Raw genomic sequence first — 20,428 nt, forward strand, 5'->3', positions numbered from 1 at the left:
TTCTCACAATATTTTTACTTGCCCTTTTCGTCATTATAGCGCGTTTATTTTAGATCTGACTTCAGTTAAAATGTTGAAACTGTTGATGTGTCTGTTTAGATCGCATGTATAAAACCCATGTCCAGGGTGCCAAAAGCCTGTTTAGATTTAAGACCAAGTCTATTTCTACTAACCTTCATGTCAACTAAGGGTTGGGTTTATTATCAGAGTAATCTGTACATCTTTAGAGTTATAGACAAAAATGTATGTTTATTTTAATGTAGCGAGCTCAGTTGTCTTCATCCTCATCTTCGTCCAAAAAGACACTTAACACCAGAAGTTCCACCATTTTGCTGTATGGGCACTCATTTTTGTTATGTAAATGATGCGATCATTGTTGCACCAATGGTGAGAGGGAGTGGGGAGGGGAGTGGACCCAGAGATCTTATGGGGGGGGGGGGGTTGGGTGTTCACTTCTAGCCTATTAGATTATCAGGTACCTGGTATTATTTATATATATATAATATTTATATTTGGTATATTATTGGTTGTATTGTTTCAAGCACTAATGGCATACACTATATCATTCTTACAATCTCTACCCAGAAGATTCACTACAAAACATGCTAGTGACCATAACGACTCATATGAATGCAACCACCTTGAATAGTTTCAGGGTCGTTGACACAAAGGCTCACTGACGACTCACAAACGACTGTTTGATTGACAATTGTCACATTTTCATGTAGTCTATTGCATGCAGCTTGCTCTCAAAGGTGATTCCTTTAGTGCTGAGGTGTATAAATACCTCGCTGCACATAGCCTACGACGTCAGTGCCCTCAGTAATTCTGCAGTGTATGAACCTCCTCTCCAAGGAACGAAGATGCACAGAGGTTTCAACACTCAACAGGCATTGGAAACAATCCTGGATGGAGTAAACCCTTGTGACTCGGATGGAGAAGACATTAACTTTCAGCTGGATTCAGACTTCGAGCTGTCTGAGCTGTCTTCAGGTTAGATTCCAATTCATATTATCTCCTATTTTATGTTTCATTTCGGGCAGGTAGGTGGAAATGATGGTCCATATAGCACCATGTGAATAGAGTTTAAGGCCTTCTTGCATCAGACAGCCTCCATTTGCATCCAGTGCAGGCTTCGTTTCTTTTGTTTGGTTCTACTTCTCCTGAGGTCCATGTGCCTTAGCCAACCTATTTGAGATGTACTGGAATTATTATTATCAGCTTCTATGAATGCATTTGTGATATCATTTGACTTTCCCATTGCTCATTATATGAATTTGTTCACACTGCAGATGAGGAGACTGATCCTCAACCAAAAAAGAGAGCTCGGATGTGGGTTGACATGTTATAAACGGCGAAAGACGGCACAGTTTGGTTTGAAGAAGAGGTGGGGACAGGTCTCACTTTCGACCCTCCATCTGCGTACGCTGCAGATGGAGAGCCATCTGCTAAGGCCAGGAGTTCCATCTCGAGTCGTCTTCAGAGCTTCCTGAGTTTCATTTCTCTGGACATGCTTGATCTCATTCGAGAGTGTACGGTTCAACATGCAAAGCAAACAGAGCATTGGACCATGGATTGGCCCTGAACTAATGGCGTTTATTGCTATCGTCATTTTGCGGGGGCTGACCAAGGTTCCTTCACTGCGTGACTGCTGGTCAGCAAACCTGGGAAACCCCCAGATCTTTGCAACTATGCCCCGAAATCGTTTCCAAGACATCATGCAACACCTACGCTTTGATGACAGGGACACCCGCAGCGAGCGAGCATAGACTGATACATTTGCCGCAATTTCCGTTGTGTGGCAATCGTTTGTCACCAACTGCAACACATCCTACAACCCTGGTCGACACATCACCATTGACAGGCAGCTTTTCCCGTCGAAGACTCGCTGCTGTTTCCTACAGTACATTGCAACGAAACCTGACAAGTTTGGGATCAAGTTTTGGGTAGCTTGTGACTTCAAATCCAAGTACATCTGCAACATTATCCCATATCTTGGCAAGGACCCCAGTGGTCCCAGTGGGGAAAGACGGTCCGAGAACATAGTTATGAGGCTGATGGAACCATTCCTGGACAAGGGCAGAAATGTTACAACGGACAATTGCTTCACATCGCTGTCACTTGCCCAACAACTGTTCAGCCGGAAAACCACCATCCTCGGCACAGTCAACCGGAGTCGCAGAGAAATTCCACAATCAACTAAACAGGGGGATCGCAATGAATTCACTACTCGGGTATTTTCAACCAGTGGTGCCACGCTGACAGTGTATGCGCCCAAACGGAAGAAGCCGGTCTACATTCTCAGCAGCATGCACGACTTGGTTCAGACTGAGAATACCACCAAAAGGAAGCCAAACACCCTCACCCTTTACAACACTACAAAGTGCGGCGTGGATGTGATGGACCAGATGCTGCGGGAGTACACCGTCCGCACAGGAACACGGCGCTGGCCTGTCGCTGTGTTTTATAACATGATTGATATGGCAGCACTGAATGCACATGTGCTGTATCAAGCATTCACCGGGAGGCCGGAGCGACGGGTGGACTTCCTGGTGGAGCTTGCAAAAGAGTTGGCTAACTCTCATGTGGGTGTGAAGAAGGCACAAGAGGAACAATTGCTTCGGCACCAACCTTCTACACCAGGCCCTGGGAAAAGAGCCACGTGTCAGGTCAAAAATAAATGTAAGAACAATCATGCCACCGTGCGGTGTGTTGACTGCTACAGATACATGTGTGGCAAATGTAGACGGGAGATACCATTGCAGTGCCAGGATTGTGAGTGATGGCTGAAATGTTGTACTGTATCCCAGTGTAAAGTTGTTTTTTTTTATTATTTGTACATATTTTATTTTGTACTTTTTATCAATAAATCTCAGCAACAAAGGAAAAAACCGTTTGTGTTGATCTCTTCCTTCCTGTTGATCCTTCCCATTGCATACACCACATTGTCCAGTTTATGTCTAGATGTTTTGTCTTTGGGATGAACCAGTTTCTGTCTCAAGGCCAGGATAGAAATGCGACAGCCACCCCTCCCCCATAAGCTCTCTGGGCCCACTCCCCCTCGCCTCCCCACTCCCTCTCAGCACGTCCCCTCCTGTGGTGCGCCAGTGATCACCTTGTTTACGTAACAAAAATGAGTGTCCTGTTGGGTTTTATAGGTAGAAAATCCAAATGGCTGCTTTTTGGGACTTCTAGTGTTAAAAACAACAGGCTCATCTGTAATTTACCCTCGTATAAATGTTTAGAAAAAAACTTGAATAAGTTTGTATATTTTTAACATGCATGTAAGCGAAAATTCAACATTGATTTACAATGCATTAAGAGTTTAAAGTTAGTATACATGTGAGCTGCGATTAAATACTACAAACTTTAACTTTTATAGATGAAGCAAATGTATGTTTTGTTTCTCAAAAGACAATTAACAATTATTGTGGTTACATTTTCCTTTTGGTTAAAGAAGCATCAATTTTTTTATAAGCCTCTTGCTCAATTAATCTAACGACCCTGGTTTAGACGCATGAATCAAAAAAAGAAGTTATTTTGTTGTATTAAGATTGGACTATTACACGTTGCTATAAAAAAAACGGTATAATATATAGACACAAATAAATTCATACAAATGTGTTTTTATTGGAAAGTCAATGTTTTATTCATCTTGAAAAATACAGAGAACAACACTCGTAACAAAAGAACAATGGTCCGTTTGGTGTCATTAAGGATATAAAGAGAAAAAAATGTTGACTTTATAAGGTTGACTAATTTGTTTTTTTCGTGATTTATGTAATAATATTGGTGTTTTTTGTTTTTTTTAAACCTATGTGACTGGAATAATTCATATTATTCCAATGGTTCTTACAGGTACAAATATCTAAGTATACATTTTAATATTTCTACTAATATATCAGTTAAACTACTTTTATCAACAAGCTACATATGAATAACTGTTATTTTACAAGCACAATAAGCCACTTTTGTTGCAGCTTTGACCCATCAATAAATTGCATCAAAAACAACCTTAATTTGATGACCACTTCGGTTTCCAGTATGAGGCGCTAAACTTTAACGTATTCAATGGAGAAGTTGTCAACCTTGTTGTGTCTCAGGTTACAAGAGTTTTCAGAGTTTTTTTAAGGGATGATCATGTGATACTAGTTCAGTCAATGGGTCTCATGAGTGTCCGTAGTGAATCAATCTATGTGCAGATTTACACATAAAGGTTTGAGCTACTAAAAAACCTACTCTGCATTTATAAAACATGTGTATTATGATGAATATCAATCACTCGGAATGTGAACTACCTTAAATCCCTGCCTATGGATCGATAATAATCACCTTAAAGATGATCCTGTCTTCTTGTTTGGGCCTATAGCGAAAGAAGACTTGAATCTTAACTCTGTAGAACAAAGAACCTATTCCAGGTAAGACTTAATGGTTTGACAGGAAATAACTAAATCCTGTGCATGTCCCAGTGCTCACGCTTTATACACTGCTCACATTTCATGAATGAGAAACCTTATCCTTGAAGGTAAAACCAGACCGGATTGTTGGTTCATGACTGCTGCTATTCACCAAGACTGGTACCTGGACTACTGTGTCAAGTATATCAGGATTCAAATGAGATGTTCTGTCACATGGTGGAGTCGAACGACGTGACGAGAACCCTAATGGAGGATTTCAGTGGAGGATCCTGTGGAGGTATCTCTCTGGGTCGTTCTCCCGTCCTCTTCGAAGTCCTAAACCAGATTGAGTGTGTCTGTCAGAGGCCCCCGCTTGGCCCTCACAAACCCCCAGAGAAGACGACGAGGACCTTCCTGCTGCCCCTAATGAAGAGTCCAGCTCTTGGCAGTCTTGTTCAGGGTCTTCTTTCAGATCGTCACCCTGATCACTTGTAGACGTCTCTCCAATTCTGGACCAAAATACAAATAAAAAAGTACAATTGGTATCATTTATAAAAAGTAAGCCGAACTAATTTGTTTGTAAAACTGTAAAACATGATCATTGGTCTTTTGGTATATGGTATTAGCTACTAATAAACTCACACCTTCCCTGGACCATGTTTAGCGTTTGTGTTACTAAAACAAATGTACTTGAATCAAGTTTGTTGCTATTGGAAATGTACATTTCAATTCTAATTATCCCTCTGTTGTGTGAACAAGACGCAGATGCCTTTAATGGGAAAACGTGATATGAGCATAACAAAAGTAAATATATATTTCCTGACAAGGGAGGTTTCCTCAACAATGCAAGCGATGTTCTCGCCAGCAGGTGATTTTGTGGACTGTGAGTTCTTAAGACGTTTTTATTTGTTCAGGCTTTTCCTTGATTTTCTGGAACTCCTGTTGTGTTATCAGTTTTATCTTGCCCTTTAAAGTATATACTTTATTGAATATTGTTTTGGTTATTTAAGTGCTTTGTGACCCTGGTCTAGAAAAGCGCTATACAAATAAAAATGACTTACTTACTTACTATGCAATTGCTCTAATTTCATGTCAAACCATTAAGTCTCATCTGTGACATGTTTTGGGTTTTAAGTAGGCAAGATTACTGGACCCGAGAAAAGTTAGTTATTGAATATTCGCTCTGAAACCAGCCGAGTCTTCGATATTAAAAGAACACGAAGCAGACGCAGTAGCAGCTAGCGGCGCTAATCCTAACAACAACAGGTCAAATTTCCGATTTCTCCATTCAGCAGTTTCAACTGTAAACACTTTTTTGAAGAGACAGAGAAAAGACTTCATCCATTATGAAAACATCATGGAAATTGTATCTTAAATAGAGAGTATTGTTGTGAATATAAAAATATGAATGTTGGTTATCGGTTTCTGTATCCATGATAATTGGAAATCATTGGTTATTGATATACTAGTTACTAGATACTAGTTTTGACTAATACCTGAGATGGTCGAAAGCTTTCAGCCAGTGGGAACCGAGCCCATCCTTGCTGTTGCTCCTCAGTCCTCTGCGATGGCTTTTGGCTCTCAGTTGAATCAGAGCCTGAGCCAGTTCGGTCTCATCCCTGTGGCCCCACACCAGGTTCGCCCTCTGCTCTGCGTCCTGGTCCCCTGTCACTCTGAAAAGTCTCTGTAACTGACACAGATCCACGTTGCTGAAAATGTTCCCTGAACCAGTTTTCCTGCTTCGACGTTCAGCCAGGCGCCAAAGTGGCGGCGGTCCTGCCACCACGGCGGCAGGCGGGGAGGACGGTGCCGCGTCCATTGCCAGAAAAAAAGGTGGAATAATCAGCGCTGTTAAAAGAAAAAAAAAACAAGTTTAGAGATGTCTGCTTGCTGTTTTTTTATTCTGCCTATAACTTCACTGACTGTAAGAATTTAACCACCATAAAAACAATAACAAACCCCACTGATAACTACTTAAAAAGTAGAAAGTCTGACTATTACCCAACACCCCAGAGTTAATCCTAGGAAGTGACGATGTATGGGGTAAAGCTCATTACGCAGCAGCAGTTTCATCACCCTCTGCTCGCACCGGACTGTATGTGGTATTAGCAGATGGTTGTCAGGTGGTATTGACAGAGAGGTCAGGGAATCCGCTGTTATCAGAATTCCCACATGTTGTCTGTGAACTATATTATGTCTATTTTGTTACTAAAACGTATAACTCTTAGGTCTACACATTTAAAACAAGTTATCCATGTTATCAGAATCAGAAACCTTTATTATTTTAAATAAGAAACTCTGTTAATAGTAATATAGCATAGAAAATGTAATTAATAAACATTCGGTTTACATTTTTATGTATTTTAGTATTTTAGTGTAGATGTCAGTTACTTGTATGACTTTAAGAATCTTTGTAAGTAAGTAAAGTAAGTAATTTATATTTATAGAGCGCTTTTCTAGACCAGGGTCACAAAGTGCTTTAACAATCAAAACAATACTCAATACAATTATTTTGATTGTTGAAAATAATTTGACCAATCAAAATAACAATACAAATTGTAGTAACAAATTGTAACTACAATTTGTGGTGGCATTCCAGAAAAAGAATGACATAATAGGTTAGGTTAGGTAGAACTTTATTCTACCTTACCTAACTTATTACATGAAATAAATATATTAATAATAATGAATAATTACTATATTAAAACCGAACGTTTATTGCTGTTAGAAAATAAATGCATTTTATTTTAGCAGGAATGTCTTCTACATACTGAATAACTTAATGAAAGTATTTTTTTTTGCCAGAAAAAACACATTACTTTAAAATGACAAGAGATCACGATTAACGCGACATAAACAGATTGTGTTATCTGTGATAATTACATGTAATTATAGTGCGATAAGTAACACGGTTTTACAATTGAACCCTGTTATTCTCCTAGTGTCATTTTAATCGAGTTTTAGCAAACCATTGTTTATTTACAGCTGAATGTAGTGCCTAATAACATGCAATGGTTGTTTATCTTGTTGTAATTCTTGACTCTATTATTTAAGGAAGTATCTCGCTCAAATCGAAACATATTCTGTTATATTTATTTTAGCAAATTGAGTTTCTCTAGATCAGAAACAACAAACCAGGTCATGGGTTTTAGCCGCGATCCACCATAAGGTCTTGTGTTTAGCGAGTAAACAAGACACCTATTGTTGTCATGTGACATATAATCCGACTTACCGAAGCGTCACCGGCGACTCGAATAAATTATGTTTCAAGACTATCCTGCTCGTGTCAAATGTTCTCCATGATCTCCTTATGGAATCGAGGATTGTTTTCAGACCATTTCCTCTCCACAAGCTCCCAGTTTCCTCCAGCCTGCTGTCAGTCACAAATCAACGATCCTCATGTGGACCAATAGGAACAAAGACATTCCCGACTTCCCGTTGTGGCCACAGCCAATCGCATTCCAGGAGAAAGAGTCGATCACGCCTACTTTTACCTACGTGCGCCATTGACGTCATTGAGATGGAGGGACACGGTGGACGTCTGCTAGAAATGTGTGGAGCACGTGACGTTTGGAACGCGCAGCTTTAGGTGACGCACTATAGGAATCAATACATAAGAAAGTGCTCTCAAAAGCGTTGCCCGAGAAAATAGTCGTCATTTCTACATCGATATATATATTGATATATATATACATTGATATATAGACATGACTGCTATTACAAGAGGTATTTATTTATTCGATTAATTATGTTTCAAATGATAGAAAATTAAGTTGATTAAAAGTAAAATGCGAAAATATAAGAGGTTTAAAACTGGAGCTGCTTGGTAGATGTCTGGTCTCTGTTTATAAATAAGATGGGATGTATATTATTTTCTATTTTTAAGGCCTAATTTGAAACCAAACTTTCCTAACTTACTTTCAAATAATGAAGTATTTTTCCTCAAGATGCAGTAAGTCTCACATCATGACCATGTTTTTAAGTTATTACTTTATAAAGTTCTCCCCCGTCTGAAATCTGGGGCGAAGAGAGCGGAGTTCATTATGATGTAATAATGGTTTCAGCTGTAATCACGCCTCTCTTTGTTTATACAACGAGTCCCTTTGAGCTGGAGACTTATGGGATTGATGACGCGTGGTGACCGACCTTGATGCTTGACCAATCACAGCAGAGTGGCCGTGGTTATGCTAAACAAGATTTAATCTCCAGAAAAACAAAAATGTTTTCAGTGGGCGGGGTTTAAGATCATTTTCTAATGTAAATATTTAAATGAAAAGAGAGTTTTGTACAAACAGACACATACTGATGAGTACAATAGAGTCCAACATCTATTTAAGACACACTTAAATCAACACTTAAGTTGAAATTTGAATAGAATCATGATCATTAATGTGCAATAACTTTAAGGTTTGCAGGGGTTTTAATTATGTATTTTAACTGTGTATTGTTTTTGATTGTTTAAGCTCTTTGTGACCCTGGTCTAGAAAAGCGCTATACAAATAAAAATTACTTACTTACTTACTTAAATCAACACATTACTTTCCCTTTAAGATAACTTTCAATTTATTGTATTTTTGATGTAATGCGTGTTCTTCTCATAATTGACAAAATACTCGTTCAAACGAGCTTTAAAATAAATGAAAAACTTGAAATTTCCCCTCTATTTACGTTTTCATATATCTAAAAAAAACAAAAAACAACGAATGGTGTTTTAAACAATTAATGAATGATGTTAACGTGACTCTGAAGATGTATCTTTGGTTTGATTCTTATGGAGTTTCTTCAGGGGGGTGGTGGTGGTGGTGGTGTTGGGGGCCCGCCCTCTCTTCCTCACCCAGCCCCCAAAACAGATGCTACATTCAAAAGAGGAAACGGAAAAGTCGAAACCTCTTCAAAAAGTTTTCTCTTTCTCTCTCCAAAGTCCCGGGGCAGCGAACCCAAGACGGAGTTCTTTAGGTCTTTAGGTCACAAGTAACGGTTTTCAACAGACGGACCAGAGCGAAGGATTCATCTTTTTTTCCCACTTTTTGGACTCCTTTTTTTTTAGCTGAATTCCCCCCCGGCTGTCCGCAGCTGGCTGCAAGAACCCGCCCTGTTCGGGATCTGGGGAACCGAGACTGATCTCAGGAGGACGGAGATGGCCCAACCTCTCCAGGTGAAGGGGAACATCCGCAAGGTTCTCGGCAGCTTCTGGGGGATCATCCGGATCCTCCAGATCGCCTTCGGGGCCGGACTGTGGATCACCATCGCCTCCAACAAGTACGAGGGACCCATCCACTTCGTCCTGTTCGTGGCCGTGCTCTTCTGGCTCCTGACCCTGGCCCTGTTCTTCATCACGCTCCTGGACAAGCAGGACCTGGTCCCTCTGCTGGGAGGAGAGAGGTGGCTCGTCACCAACCTGACGCACGACGTGGCCGCCGCGGTCCTCTACCTGCCCGCCATCGGCGTCATGATCTACAAGACGGACCGGAACTCGTTCTGCAACCTGGAGAAGTACAAGCACTACTGCCCGTACAAGGTCTACCTGACGGCCTCCGTGTTCGCGTGTCTCTGCTGCGTCGCTTACCTGCTCTCGGTGGTTTATGACGCCTGCAGGAAACACCGAGGCGAGCGAACGGTGGTGTGACGTGACCACCAGGGGGCGACTGTGCGTCAATCAGGGAGGGAGGGGGGTGAATCCACAGCAAGATGAGGAATAGTTACCTTCACTGTAATTCTTATGCTTTACGACCAATATATTCCAACGGTGACGATTTTTTAAAAAGCTTTTTTTAATAAATATGGTACCTTATTAATGTCGCTTCATCTCTGCTCGGTCCAACATTAATCCTTAAGATTTTATTCATATTAATGGTTATTTTTTAAACTTTGCCAGAACACAACAGTGTATTGTCTTTTTTTTTATTATTATTTTGTCAAATAAATCCAACTGCAAAACTTATCTTGAATGTGTTATTCACACAAACATCTTAAGACGTTTCTATTTGTTCAGGCTTTTCCTTGATTTTCTGGAACTCCTGTCGTGTTATCAGTTTTATCTTGATCTTTAAAATATATACTTTATTGAGTATTGTTTTGATTGTTTAAGCTCTTTGTGACCCTGGTCTGGAAAAGGGCTATATAAATAAAAATTACTTACTTACTTACTTACTTACTTACACCCCAGCTCGGGCTCTGAGGTCTGTGGATCAGAATCTACTTATGGTTCCTGAACACGGTTCAGGACCAGAGGAGAGAAATCTTTTCAGGCTGTTGCTCCTAAGCTTTGGAACGATCTTCCTCTCCCTCTGCGCTTGATGGATCTACTGACTCCTTTAAGAAACATCTTAAGACGTTTTTATTTGTTCAGGCTTTTCCTTGATTTTCTGGAACTCCTGTTGTGTTATCAGTTTTATCTTGACCTTTAAAATATATTCTTTATTGAATATTGTTTTGATTGTTTAAGCGCTTTGTGACCCTGGTCTGGAAAAGCGCTATACAAATAAAAATTACTTACTAACTTACTTACTTATACTTGTATTACAAGTCACCTGTTTACCTACATATGATATTTTCCACTAATTATAAAACCCATATTATTGATTTAATTTGATGTAATTTCAGATTAGATTGACTGAAACTGTCATCGATTAGCTAAACCAGCGATCAAACCAATTAGTTTATAATATCCTTGACTTTTAATTACAATAAAACATTAAATCAAACGTTCCATGTTATCAGAATCCGAAACTTTTATTGCAAGTGTTGTGAACCTAACAAAGACATTTTGCCAGACATTGTGCCATTCCAGAAAAAATAATGAAATAATATAAACGAAATAAAAATAAATAAATTAATAGTACTATACATTAAAATAAAATAAGAGACATTAAGAAAACTTGACTTGCTATTAGAAAACAAATACATTATATTTTAGTAGTGATTTGTTCTACATAGCTACAAACTTAATGAAAGTATTTTAAGCCAGCAAATACACATTGGTTGTAATTTAAAATTATTAATATATAAAAACGGAAACCTTTTAAAAATATATATATATATATATATATATATATATATATTTTTTACATAATAATTAAAATATGTCGTTTAAGTCCCAAATTAATTCTTAGACTTAATTCAAAAATGTAAATAAAATAAGAGAAATTAATGTAAAATGACATAAATAATGATTAATAAATACATGAACTAAACTTTTCTATTAGAAAACAAATACATAACATTTTATTTTTAACAGTATGTGTTCTACAAAGTGAATAATTTAATTAAAGTTTTTTTAGCCAGAAAAAACACATTGTTGTTTTGATTTAATATGTCAAATATTATATAACAATGAAGTTTTTTGAAGGCATTTTTATTAACATAATACTTAAATGACGCCTAATCTCAGTTCGGTCTGACATTATTCCTTTAATTTTATTATATTAATGACCATGTTAAAACCCCAAAACAGTGTACTTTCTCTTTCTACTATTATATTGGTAAATATAGCCAACTGCAAAGCTTATCTTGAATGTATTTACCCCCCCTCTAATTATGCTTACTTACATATTATATCTCCACTCATATTAAAACCCATAATCATATTTAAATCTTTTTAAATTTTAGGTGGGATTTAGTGATGCTGTCATGTTTAAGCTAAGCTAGCAATCAATCAGTTTAACCATTGTAAGTAAGTGTTACCCTTGGGGTCAAGGTGGGATAACACAAAGGTTAGTGTTAAAAAAATCAAAAAGTTAATACCAACAGTTTTTTGTGTTTTATTGGTTAAGGGTGCAAGAGTTAAGCTGCACCGAACCTCTAACTACCAAAACCAGCAAATCAATTGTGTGGGATGTTTGCCACTTGAGACCTTGGCTACTGAAAGACACAGTGTCTTTGTAAGTGGAATGCATGTATTTTAGATTAGAAATAGTATTTAGTGTAATAGTAACATATAGTGTAGAACAATGAAATCAACAAACAATTAGTTAACATTTTTAAGTATTTGAGTGTATATATCAGTTACTAATTACGTAAGTGTGACTTTCTGAAAGTGAGAAAACCGTCCATGTTGTTCATAAAAAATATAAACTCTACTTTAAACCTACAAATCTTTACATGGTCTGACACAAGTCAAAGATCTAATCCAAACATATCAGCCTACTAGGATGTTAAGATCCTTAAACTAAGATCTATTAGTTATAGCACAAATCTCTAAATCTAGATATGGAGCCAGGGCCTTCAGTTTTCAAGCCCCTCTGCTGTAGACCAAATTACTCTTTGCTCTTCTCTTCTCTCACTCCATCCTCCCTCTCCATTTTCTCCATTCCTCAGTCTACAGTCAACTTTAGATAGAGTTGTTTTGGTGCAAGATTTCCCTTTTTTTTGCAGTTATATATAAGGATTTTGACCGGGGAACGCTTGCAGTGAACGCGGAGGGATTGGATTTGCAATGTACCCAATGTGAAATGAAGCCATTTTTTAGATGATCAGAAAAACAAAATCCAATCATATTCAATTTTTTATACTATAAGTGCATTATTCATTTCATACTGCTTTTTTAAGAGCCAACATTTGATGTGGTGTTGTGTCAGATGTCCTCGAAAGTTGCCTAAGAATGCATGTGTCGGTGTGTGTGTGTCTGTTCATGTGTGTGTGTTTGTGTTTGTTTAAGAATAGTCTTGTTTTCGGGCAAAACAGTTGTAGATCTAGGAAGGGTGGATCTTTATCCAATGAAAACGAAAGATGATTCAGTGTCTGGACAAGTTTAGTCAGCATGATACATGACTGTACTTACTATAAGTACAGCACAGTAACACAAAAGTGCAACTTCAACACAACTTGGTGACAGATATATTAGTCACAGCACATCACATATATTTTAAATAGAAGGTCTATTAATGTACTTCCATTAATGTATTGACTTTTTCGGTCATTTTGATTCCTACCATTTATATAAAAAAAGTATTTAAAGATATTTAAAAATTAGGTTAAAAAGCTTCCCAAAGAGTTAAGTGTAGTTGCAGCACTGTGGGAATTGATTAGACACAGCTATGAAGATCTGGTGATCAGAGTGAGAAAGAATTTAGGTTAAGTCACTTGCAGTTGCTTTAGTAATATAACAGCATCTGACAAATTAGAAGTATTGATGCAGATGTGAGTCTTTATTTATATTTTTTCAAAACAAGAGTCCGGTAAATGACTAAGTTCTGTGGCCAAACACAAACAGCTGGGCCTGGATTTTTAGAAATCGGGGGTTAATGCAGACCAGATGCAGACTTGGGGATATAAATCCGGCGCTTTAAAGACGACAGGAGCCCATTACCTGAACCCCCCCCCCCCCTCTCAGAGGTCCCCTCTGTTGTGCTGTCGACGTGTCAGTGTCTGTGGAAACACAAGTCACAGATGCTGCAAACAGAACATCAACAAGTTTATTTTTTTGTGGAAATTACCTTAGTTTATTATCATATATATCACTCTCTATACACTCTCCTTCTTGTCTTCAAAGAGAACAGACGCCAGAATTCCTGTATCATCAGATGTTTTGGACGGATTCACTGTTGTTACAACTCATGGTGTAATACTTGGAAAAGGTCGTCCAGGATGGAAGACAAAAAGCTTAAATCCTACTTTGTCCTCTCCTTAAGAATCAGAGTTCAATCACACATGTCTTCACTTGTCTGAATACCTCATTCCCCCTGGTGGATTATTGAAAAAAAAAAATTTTGATCATTTACAATCATTGTCAGATATTGTCTCTAAAGGAATCTCATTATTTTTATTTAATTCAAGCAAAATAATGTTGCGTCAGCAATTTTTATCCAGGGTATGAGTGCTGTTAAGACTGGACCCACCCTGCTGTTCCTACCAACCCAAACACTTAGGTAGTGTTAGGGTTTGTCTGCCTCTTTTCCTGCTGACTGTTTCCTTGCCAGTGTCTTTGGGGAGGCGGCCTATCCACACACGTGAGAACACAGGCACACAGCAATGCCTTGTAAACCACACTTACATCAAACTGCTGAGACGCACATTCCACCGTGTGCCAGATTCATACCAGGATAACAAGTGAACGAAGCCGATGGCATAGATAAATTAAAATTATAGTTGAAAACAGCAGCTATTTGCGATACATATTTAGTTTGATACTTCCACTTTTTCCTCTTTGTCCAATGGCCTGAGCTCCACAATTCTTCCAGCAGCTTTTGCCCAGACGCTGGTTCTGAATGGCCACAGTGTTCACAAGTGTAGTGTGGAGGCAATAGCAGCCAGCAGTGGGAAATGACAGCTATTTATAGAGTGATGAAATTCCACCGCTTCCCTCTTTTTGCCAAAAACTAGCCTGGGGTTGTTGAGTTTAAAAGCTGAAGGAGGTGTTTGGGAGAAGTGAAGGCCAAGATTGCAAAGTGACGTCGAGGTTAGATTCGCAAGCAACGGACATTATTCATTAGATCAATATAGGATTATAGGATTAAAGGGACACTAATGTGTTGATTTAAGTGTGTCTTAAATAGATGTTGGACTCTATTGTACTCATCAGTATGTGTCTGTTTGAACAAAACTCTATTTTCATTGAAATGTCTATATTAGAAAAGGTGCTTAAGCCCCGCCCACTGAAAAAACCTTCATTTTTCTCAAGATTAAATGTTGTTTACCATAACCACACCTACTTTGCTGTGATTGATAAAGCATCGAGGTTTGTCAATGTGTGTCATCAAACCCGGAAGTCTCCACCTCCAAGGGACTTGTTGTATAAAATAAGCGGGGCGTGATTACAATTGCCTGGAGGAGTGAAACCATTATTACATCATAATGGAATGGACACCGCTATCCTAACCTCTTGTTCGCCAAGATTTCAGACTGAGGGACTTACTTGATCATCTTGGAGAGGAAGACTTCAACATTTGCAACCTGAGTGTGAGTCAGGAGAGTTGGGTTTTTTGACATTAGTTGACATTCCTAAAAAAAAAAAAAAATGTAAAAAGATGCATTTTACAAAATTGTAAATGTGTATCAGATTGTTTAAACGTTGGATTGATAGATGAATTGAAATCATTTATTGTTTATATTGTGGAAATCGACGGCCTTTAATAAGCGAAACACTGACATCCGGTGGCCTACTCACAGTGTTACCTTAGGTTATAATTTATTATTAGTATTACTACGATTTGTTGTTGTTGTTCGACAATGACGTCGATGATGATGATGATAATGATTATGTTATAACTATTATTTTTCGTGTTTGCTTTTTTTGTTTGCTTGACTTTGCAGCACACTGTAAACACTTTATTATCAAAAACCAGAGTTGTGCTTTATAAACATAAAATATGTTTGTTTTTTATTTTTTACGTGATTTGAAAATGTATAACATTAAATGCAATGTATATGTTTACATGTATAGACATACAGTGTTTAAATAGACAATGTGTAATAGACAGGTATTGCTGAGGATTGTTTTCTTTACCTTTTTCGTTTTTCCTTTTTTAATATAACTAAAAGTAGTGTCGCACCTGTGGCTTTATGTTATAGTTTCTAGAAAACGCATCCAGACAAAAACTTGAATAATGCAACACTGAAGTCGTCAATGGAGACATGAAGGTCAGGAAACGGCCCGTCAATAAACGCCCACCTCTCTTATTGGCCCACACATGATCGAGAGCAGTCATAGCGTACTCTGATTGGATAACTGAACCCGGAACCATAAGTGTTTAACCAATCCGCACAGAGTAAATTGTGACGTTGGTGCGGTTCGCCTTAAAACTCGACTTGGATCATAAAATATCTGCAGGTTTTCCTCTGGCTCGGGAACGTACATTACTATCCACATGGCTGTGTACAAGTTGGTGCTGATCCGTCACGGGGAGAGCAGCTGGAACCAGGAGAATCGGTTCTGCGGATGGTTCGATGCGGACCTTAGTGAAGCCGGTGAAAAGGAGGCCAAGAGAGGGGGGCAGGCTCTGAAAGGTGAGTCCAGGTACTTGCTTTTCTGCTGCTGCAGGACCACCTGTTGGTCAAGGATCTGATGGCGTCATGCAATGTATATATAAATTGCATTTATAACAAAGTACAGGGTGTTTAAAGTGCAGAAAGTACTCTGTACTAGTACTAGTTAAGGTAGAACTTTATTGATCCTCAGGAGTTCTCCTTCAGGAAATTGTTTAAATTAAATGATTTGATGTTTTTCTACAATGAAACGAGTAATTAATATAATAATATAATAATTTCAATTGTAAAACAATTTTGTAAATATGTTTTTTTAGTTGCATTACTTCCTTAAGGCAAATTTCATTGTTATTAAAAATTAATCTTAAAAAAAAAGGATTTATTTTTGACCAAAAAAAGTTGCAGTCACAAAATATTAATTGCAGAAAACATAAATATTACAATATTCACACTTTAAAGAAGTAATTTGGTAATGAGATGATGTTAAATATACAGTATATTTTGGGATTATCTGACCTGTAACAATTTCAGAGTTTAGTGTTTCCTCTCGGGTTAACTTTTATTTTTGGGATAATTTTTATTGTTCTTTACTTAATAATTGTCTTCTAAAGTGTTTGGTCTCATCGTCATCATAAAATATGATTTTCGTTTGACTTCATTGTGTTCTAGATGCTGGATTTGAGTTCGACATATGTCACACCTCGGTTCTGAAGAGGGCGACTAGAACGCTCTGGCTGGTTCTGGACAGCATCGACCAGATGTGGGTTCCAGTTCACCGGACGTGGCGCCTCAACGAGCGCCACTACGGAGGCCTCACCGGTCTGAATAAGGCAGAGACGGCAGCCAAGCACGGTGAAGCTCAGGTGAAAATCTGGAGGCGCTCGTTCGACATCCCACCCCCTTCAATGGGTCCGGACCACGACTACTACACAATCATCAGCAAGGTGAGATATTGTGACGGTCACGTCGGCTCAGTTAGTCCAACAAAAGAGTTGCACAAGCTCACACAGATAAGTAGAATCGGCAGAATTGTTTCTGTCCGCTGACGTCACTCTTGCATACACAAACACACACAAAGCAGTGACGCAAACTGCACGATAGAGAGAGACATTACTCAACTCATGAAGAGAGTTAATATATGACTGACATGAGGGTTCAAAGGTCACTTGTGTCAAAACTGAGCTTTGGAATCTTCTTTTGAAATCATGGAAGAAAGTTATACATTTCAGAGGTCATTTTCAAACCTTCGGGGGTCTATTTAGTAGAAGGTACAGCTGGTGGGCCCCTTCAAGATGCCTGGAGGTGTGGACTTTGATTCATTGTTCAAAAGAAGACTCGATCTGGTCAATAGAAATGGTTAGAAAATTTGAATGTCCAATTTTCATTTAGATTTTAACTGTATGTATTATATACTAAGTACTGAAGATTAACAGAATTTCATCTTCAATATGTTAATGTATTGAATCCGATTTCAATTGCATTTATACCATATTCAAAACATTTTAAATAAGGATCATTTCCAGAATTTCATCTTATTTTTTCGATTGAAAGGGGGAGCAATGGGAGGCAGAAAACCCCAGAGAAATCCAAATAAAATTTCAGCACATTCATACCACATTTCTTACATATTAAATAAGGATCCTCTCCAAAATGTAGCTCCTTTTAAATGATTGTAAAACCCATAATCCACCTGATCCAAATTATTATTAACCGGTAAATTACAACACTCAGTATTTCCGTTAGTGATGGTCTGCTGAAGCTTCATTAGCAGTGTCATTATTTTCAGAGTCCACTAGATGGCGGTCTCTGTTCTAATGAAACATCACATCATCTTTCAATAATTATAAAAATACATTTTATTTGTTGTGCACTTTATATTCTAAAAAAGAATCCGCAAGTTAAACAGAAGCCAGAGGTTTAAAAACCAAAGCAACAATTGTGAAACACAGTAATAAAAACAATTACATATTAAAAATTTTTTTTTTAAAGGTAGGTTTTTCGACCCTTTTAAAAACTGATGGCTGAGTCTTTCAGCATCTCTTACGGTGAGAGTGTGACAAAGTCTGTTATTGATGTGAGCCTATAAACTGTTGGCGCCACCTACTGACCTTTTAACAACATGACACTGCTTCATCATCCGATCACTGATTTTTCCATTAGTATTGTATGTATTAGTTCAGACTTCTTTTCTTTGTTATTGGTGTGTAAGATCTCTGTTCAAATGTCATTTTTCAGGATCGCCGCTATGCAGACCTGTCTGATGATCAGCTTCCTTCCTGCGAAAGCCTCAAGGACACGATCGCTCGTGCGCTGCCGTACTGGAACGAGGAAATCGCCCCTCAAATTAAGCGGGGAAAGCGAGTTCTCATCGCCGCTCATGGAAACAGTCTGAGAGGAATAGTCAAGCACTTGGAGGGTGAGTGACACTTTTTGTTACATGAAGTTTTAGTTAGTTTTCGTCACATTTATGGACTGATTCCATTCAACTACCATGAACTAAAAGTTGCACCTGTCCCATGTAGGAATGTCAGATGAAGCCATCATGGAGCTCAACTTGCCGACAGGAATTCCCATCCTCTATGAGCTGGATAAAAACCTGAAGCCTGTAAAGCCGATGCAGTTCTTGGGAGACAAGGAAACCGTGCGTAAAGCCATGGAGGCGGTCGCTGCACAGGGGAAGGCCAAGAAGTAAAAAAAAGAACTAGTGTTAAATATTAAAAAAAAAATCTCTTAGGTGTCAGTCTATCAACACTTTAAGTCAAAACTTTTGTTTAATTTTGTCTCAATGAAAAAAAATTACTTGAAGAAAGGACTAAAAAGGAAAATTCTGGATTAATATATTGAAGTCGTATTTATTGATTCCCATTTTAATGTAATATGTAAGCTATTTTAAAAATTGCTTTTTTTGTGACTAAAGGTAAATACCACTATTCCATTATTCCTCGTATTCCTTTATCCATAATATTTCAAGCAAGTAAAATGTCTTTGTGGGCGTTTGAAAGTTCTGATGCAGCTGATTGCTATGGTGCTGTGCTCAGTGTGTTCTGGTCAGTGTTGTGAAATCAGTTAAAAAGACTTCTTCCTGTGCCTTTCTGTGCTGGATGTGCCTCTCGAAATCCATAATAAACATGTTTTCTTCCCACACAAGTGGTGTTTTATGAGGTTCGCCTGCTTTTCCACATCATTGTGATAGGTTTTTACTGTGTGGTATTATAATTATGAGTTAACCTAATAAGTTAATTGACGACTATGTTCCAATAGTTTTGTGTGAGAAAACCAGAGTAAACCCACATGAACAATTAAGTAATTACTATTTGAAAAGTGCTTTTCTCAGACCAGGGTCACAAAGCGCTTAAACAACAAAATGTTTCAGTTAAAACACATGCTTTAACAGCCCAAGACAATATAGAAACAGACACAACAGCCCCAAGAAAATAAAAAGGTCTTAAGATGTTTCTTAAAGGAGTCAGTAGATCCATCAAACACAGAGAAAGAGAAAGATCGTTCCAAAGCTTAGAAGCAACAGCCTGGAAGGATTTCTCTCCTCTGGTGGGGAAGCGTGTTCAGGAACCATCAGTAGATTCTGATCCACAGACCTCAGAGCCCGAGCTGGGGTGTAGGGCTGGATCAGATCACTAATGGAAGGAGGAGCCTGACCATGAATAGCTCTGAAAGTAAGAACCCGGAATTTTAAAGTTGATCCTGAAAGAAACTGGCAGCCAATGCAGAGGTTTAAGGATTGGGAAATGTGAGTTCTTCTACTAGAGCATTACAATAGTCCAAACGAGAAGACATGCTGGATTATAAACTCCAGGCCTTGTTGTGACACAATTTTCCCGAGTTCAGAGATTTTCCTTAGTTGAAGGAAACAGTTTTTGGTCAGTTTTCTGCAGTGTTGAACAAGAGACATGTCTTTGTCAAATACAACACCCAGGTTTATCAGGCTCAGTTTGACAGACTGGCCTTGGTTTGATTGGCAGATACACTGAAAACTGCGCCCAGAAAGGTATGACGAGAACCACTGTAACACACCTAACGGTCCCACTTCATCCCTCAGTCTTCTCAACAGGATCTTGTGATCAACGGTGTCAAAGGCTGAGGAATGATGA

General features: G+C 38.4%; 3 protein-coding genes across 3 annotated transcripts; 2 read left to right on the plus strand and 1 right to left on the minus strand.

Moving 5' to 3' along the window:
- Positions 1–3,624: 3,624 nt before the first annotated feature.
- On the minus strand, positions 3,625–7,771 carry avpi1 (arginine vasopressin induced 1). The gene is made up of 3 exons (XM_087803205.1): positions 7,630–7,771; positions 5,894–6,245; positions 3,625–4,906 (listed from the first exon to the last, which is right to left on the minus strand). The coding sequence occupies exons 2-3, from the start codon at positions 6,214–6,216 to the stop codon at positions 4,675–4,677; spliced, it is 555 nt and encodes a 184-aa protein (XP_087659331.1). The 5' UTR covers positions 6,217–6,245; positions 7,630–7,771; the 3' UTR covers positions 3,625–4,674.
- A 1,296-nt stretch (positions 7,772–9,067) lies between these two features.
- marveld1 (MARVEL domain containing 1) lies at positions 9,068–10,338 on the plus strand. The gene has a single exon (XM_087802712.1). It carries the CDS (start codon positions 9,535–9,537, stop codon positions 10,021–10,023), a length of 489 nt encoding a protein of 162 aa, XP_087658838.1. The 5' UTR covers positions 9,068–9,534; the 3' UTR covers positions 10,024–10,338.
- Positions 10,339–16,141: 5,803 nt separating this feature from the next.
- Positions 16,142–19,466, plus strand: LOC148069644 (phosphoglycerate mutase 1-like). Its single transcript, XM_087802974.1, has 4 exons — positions 16,142–16,340; positions 16,989–17,263; positions 18,555–18,735; positions 18,842–19,466. The coding sequence occupies exons 1-4, from the start codon at positions 16,202–16,204 to the stop codon at positions 19,009–19,011; spliced, it is 765 nt and encodes a 254-aa protein (XP_087659100.1). The 5' UTR covers positions 16,142–16,201; the 3' UTR covers positions 19,012–19,466.
- Positions 19,467–20,428: the final 962 nt, after the last annotated feature.

Source organism: Callionymus lyra, chromosome 11 (genome assembly GCF_982586985.1).
Source record: "Callionymus lyra chromosome 11, fCalLyr1.hap1.1, whole genome shotgun sequence".
Lineage (NCBI taxonomy): Eukaryota > Metazoa > Chordata > Actinopteri > Syngnathiformes > Callionymidae > Callionymus > Callionymus lyra.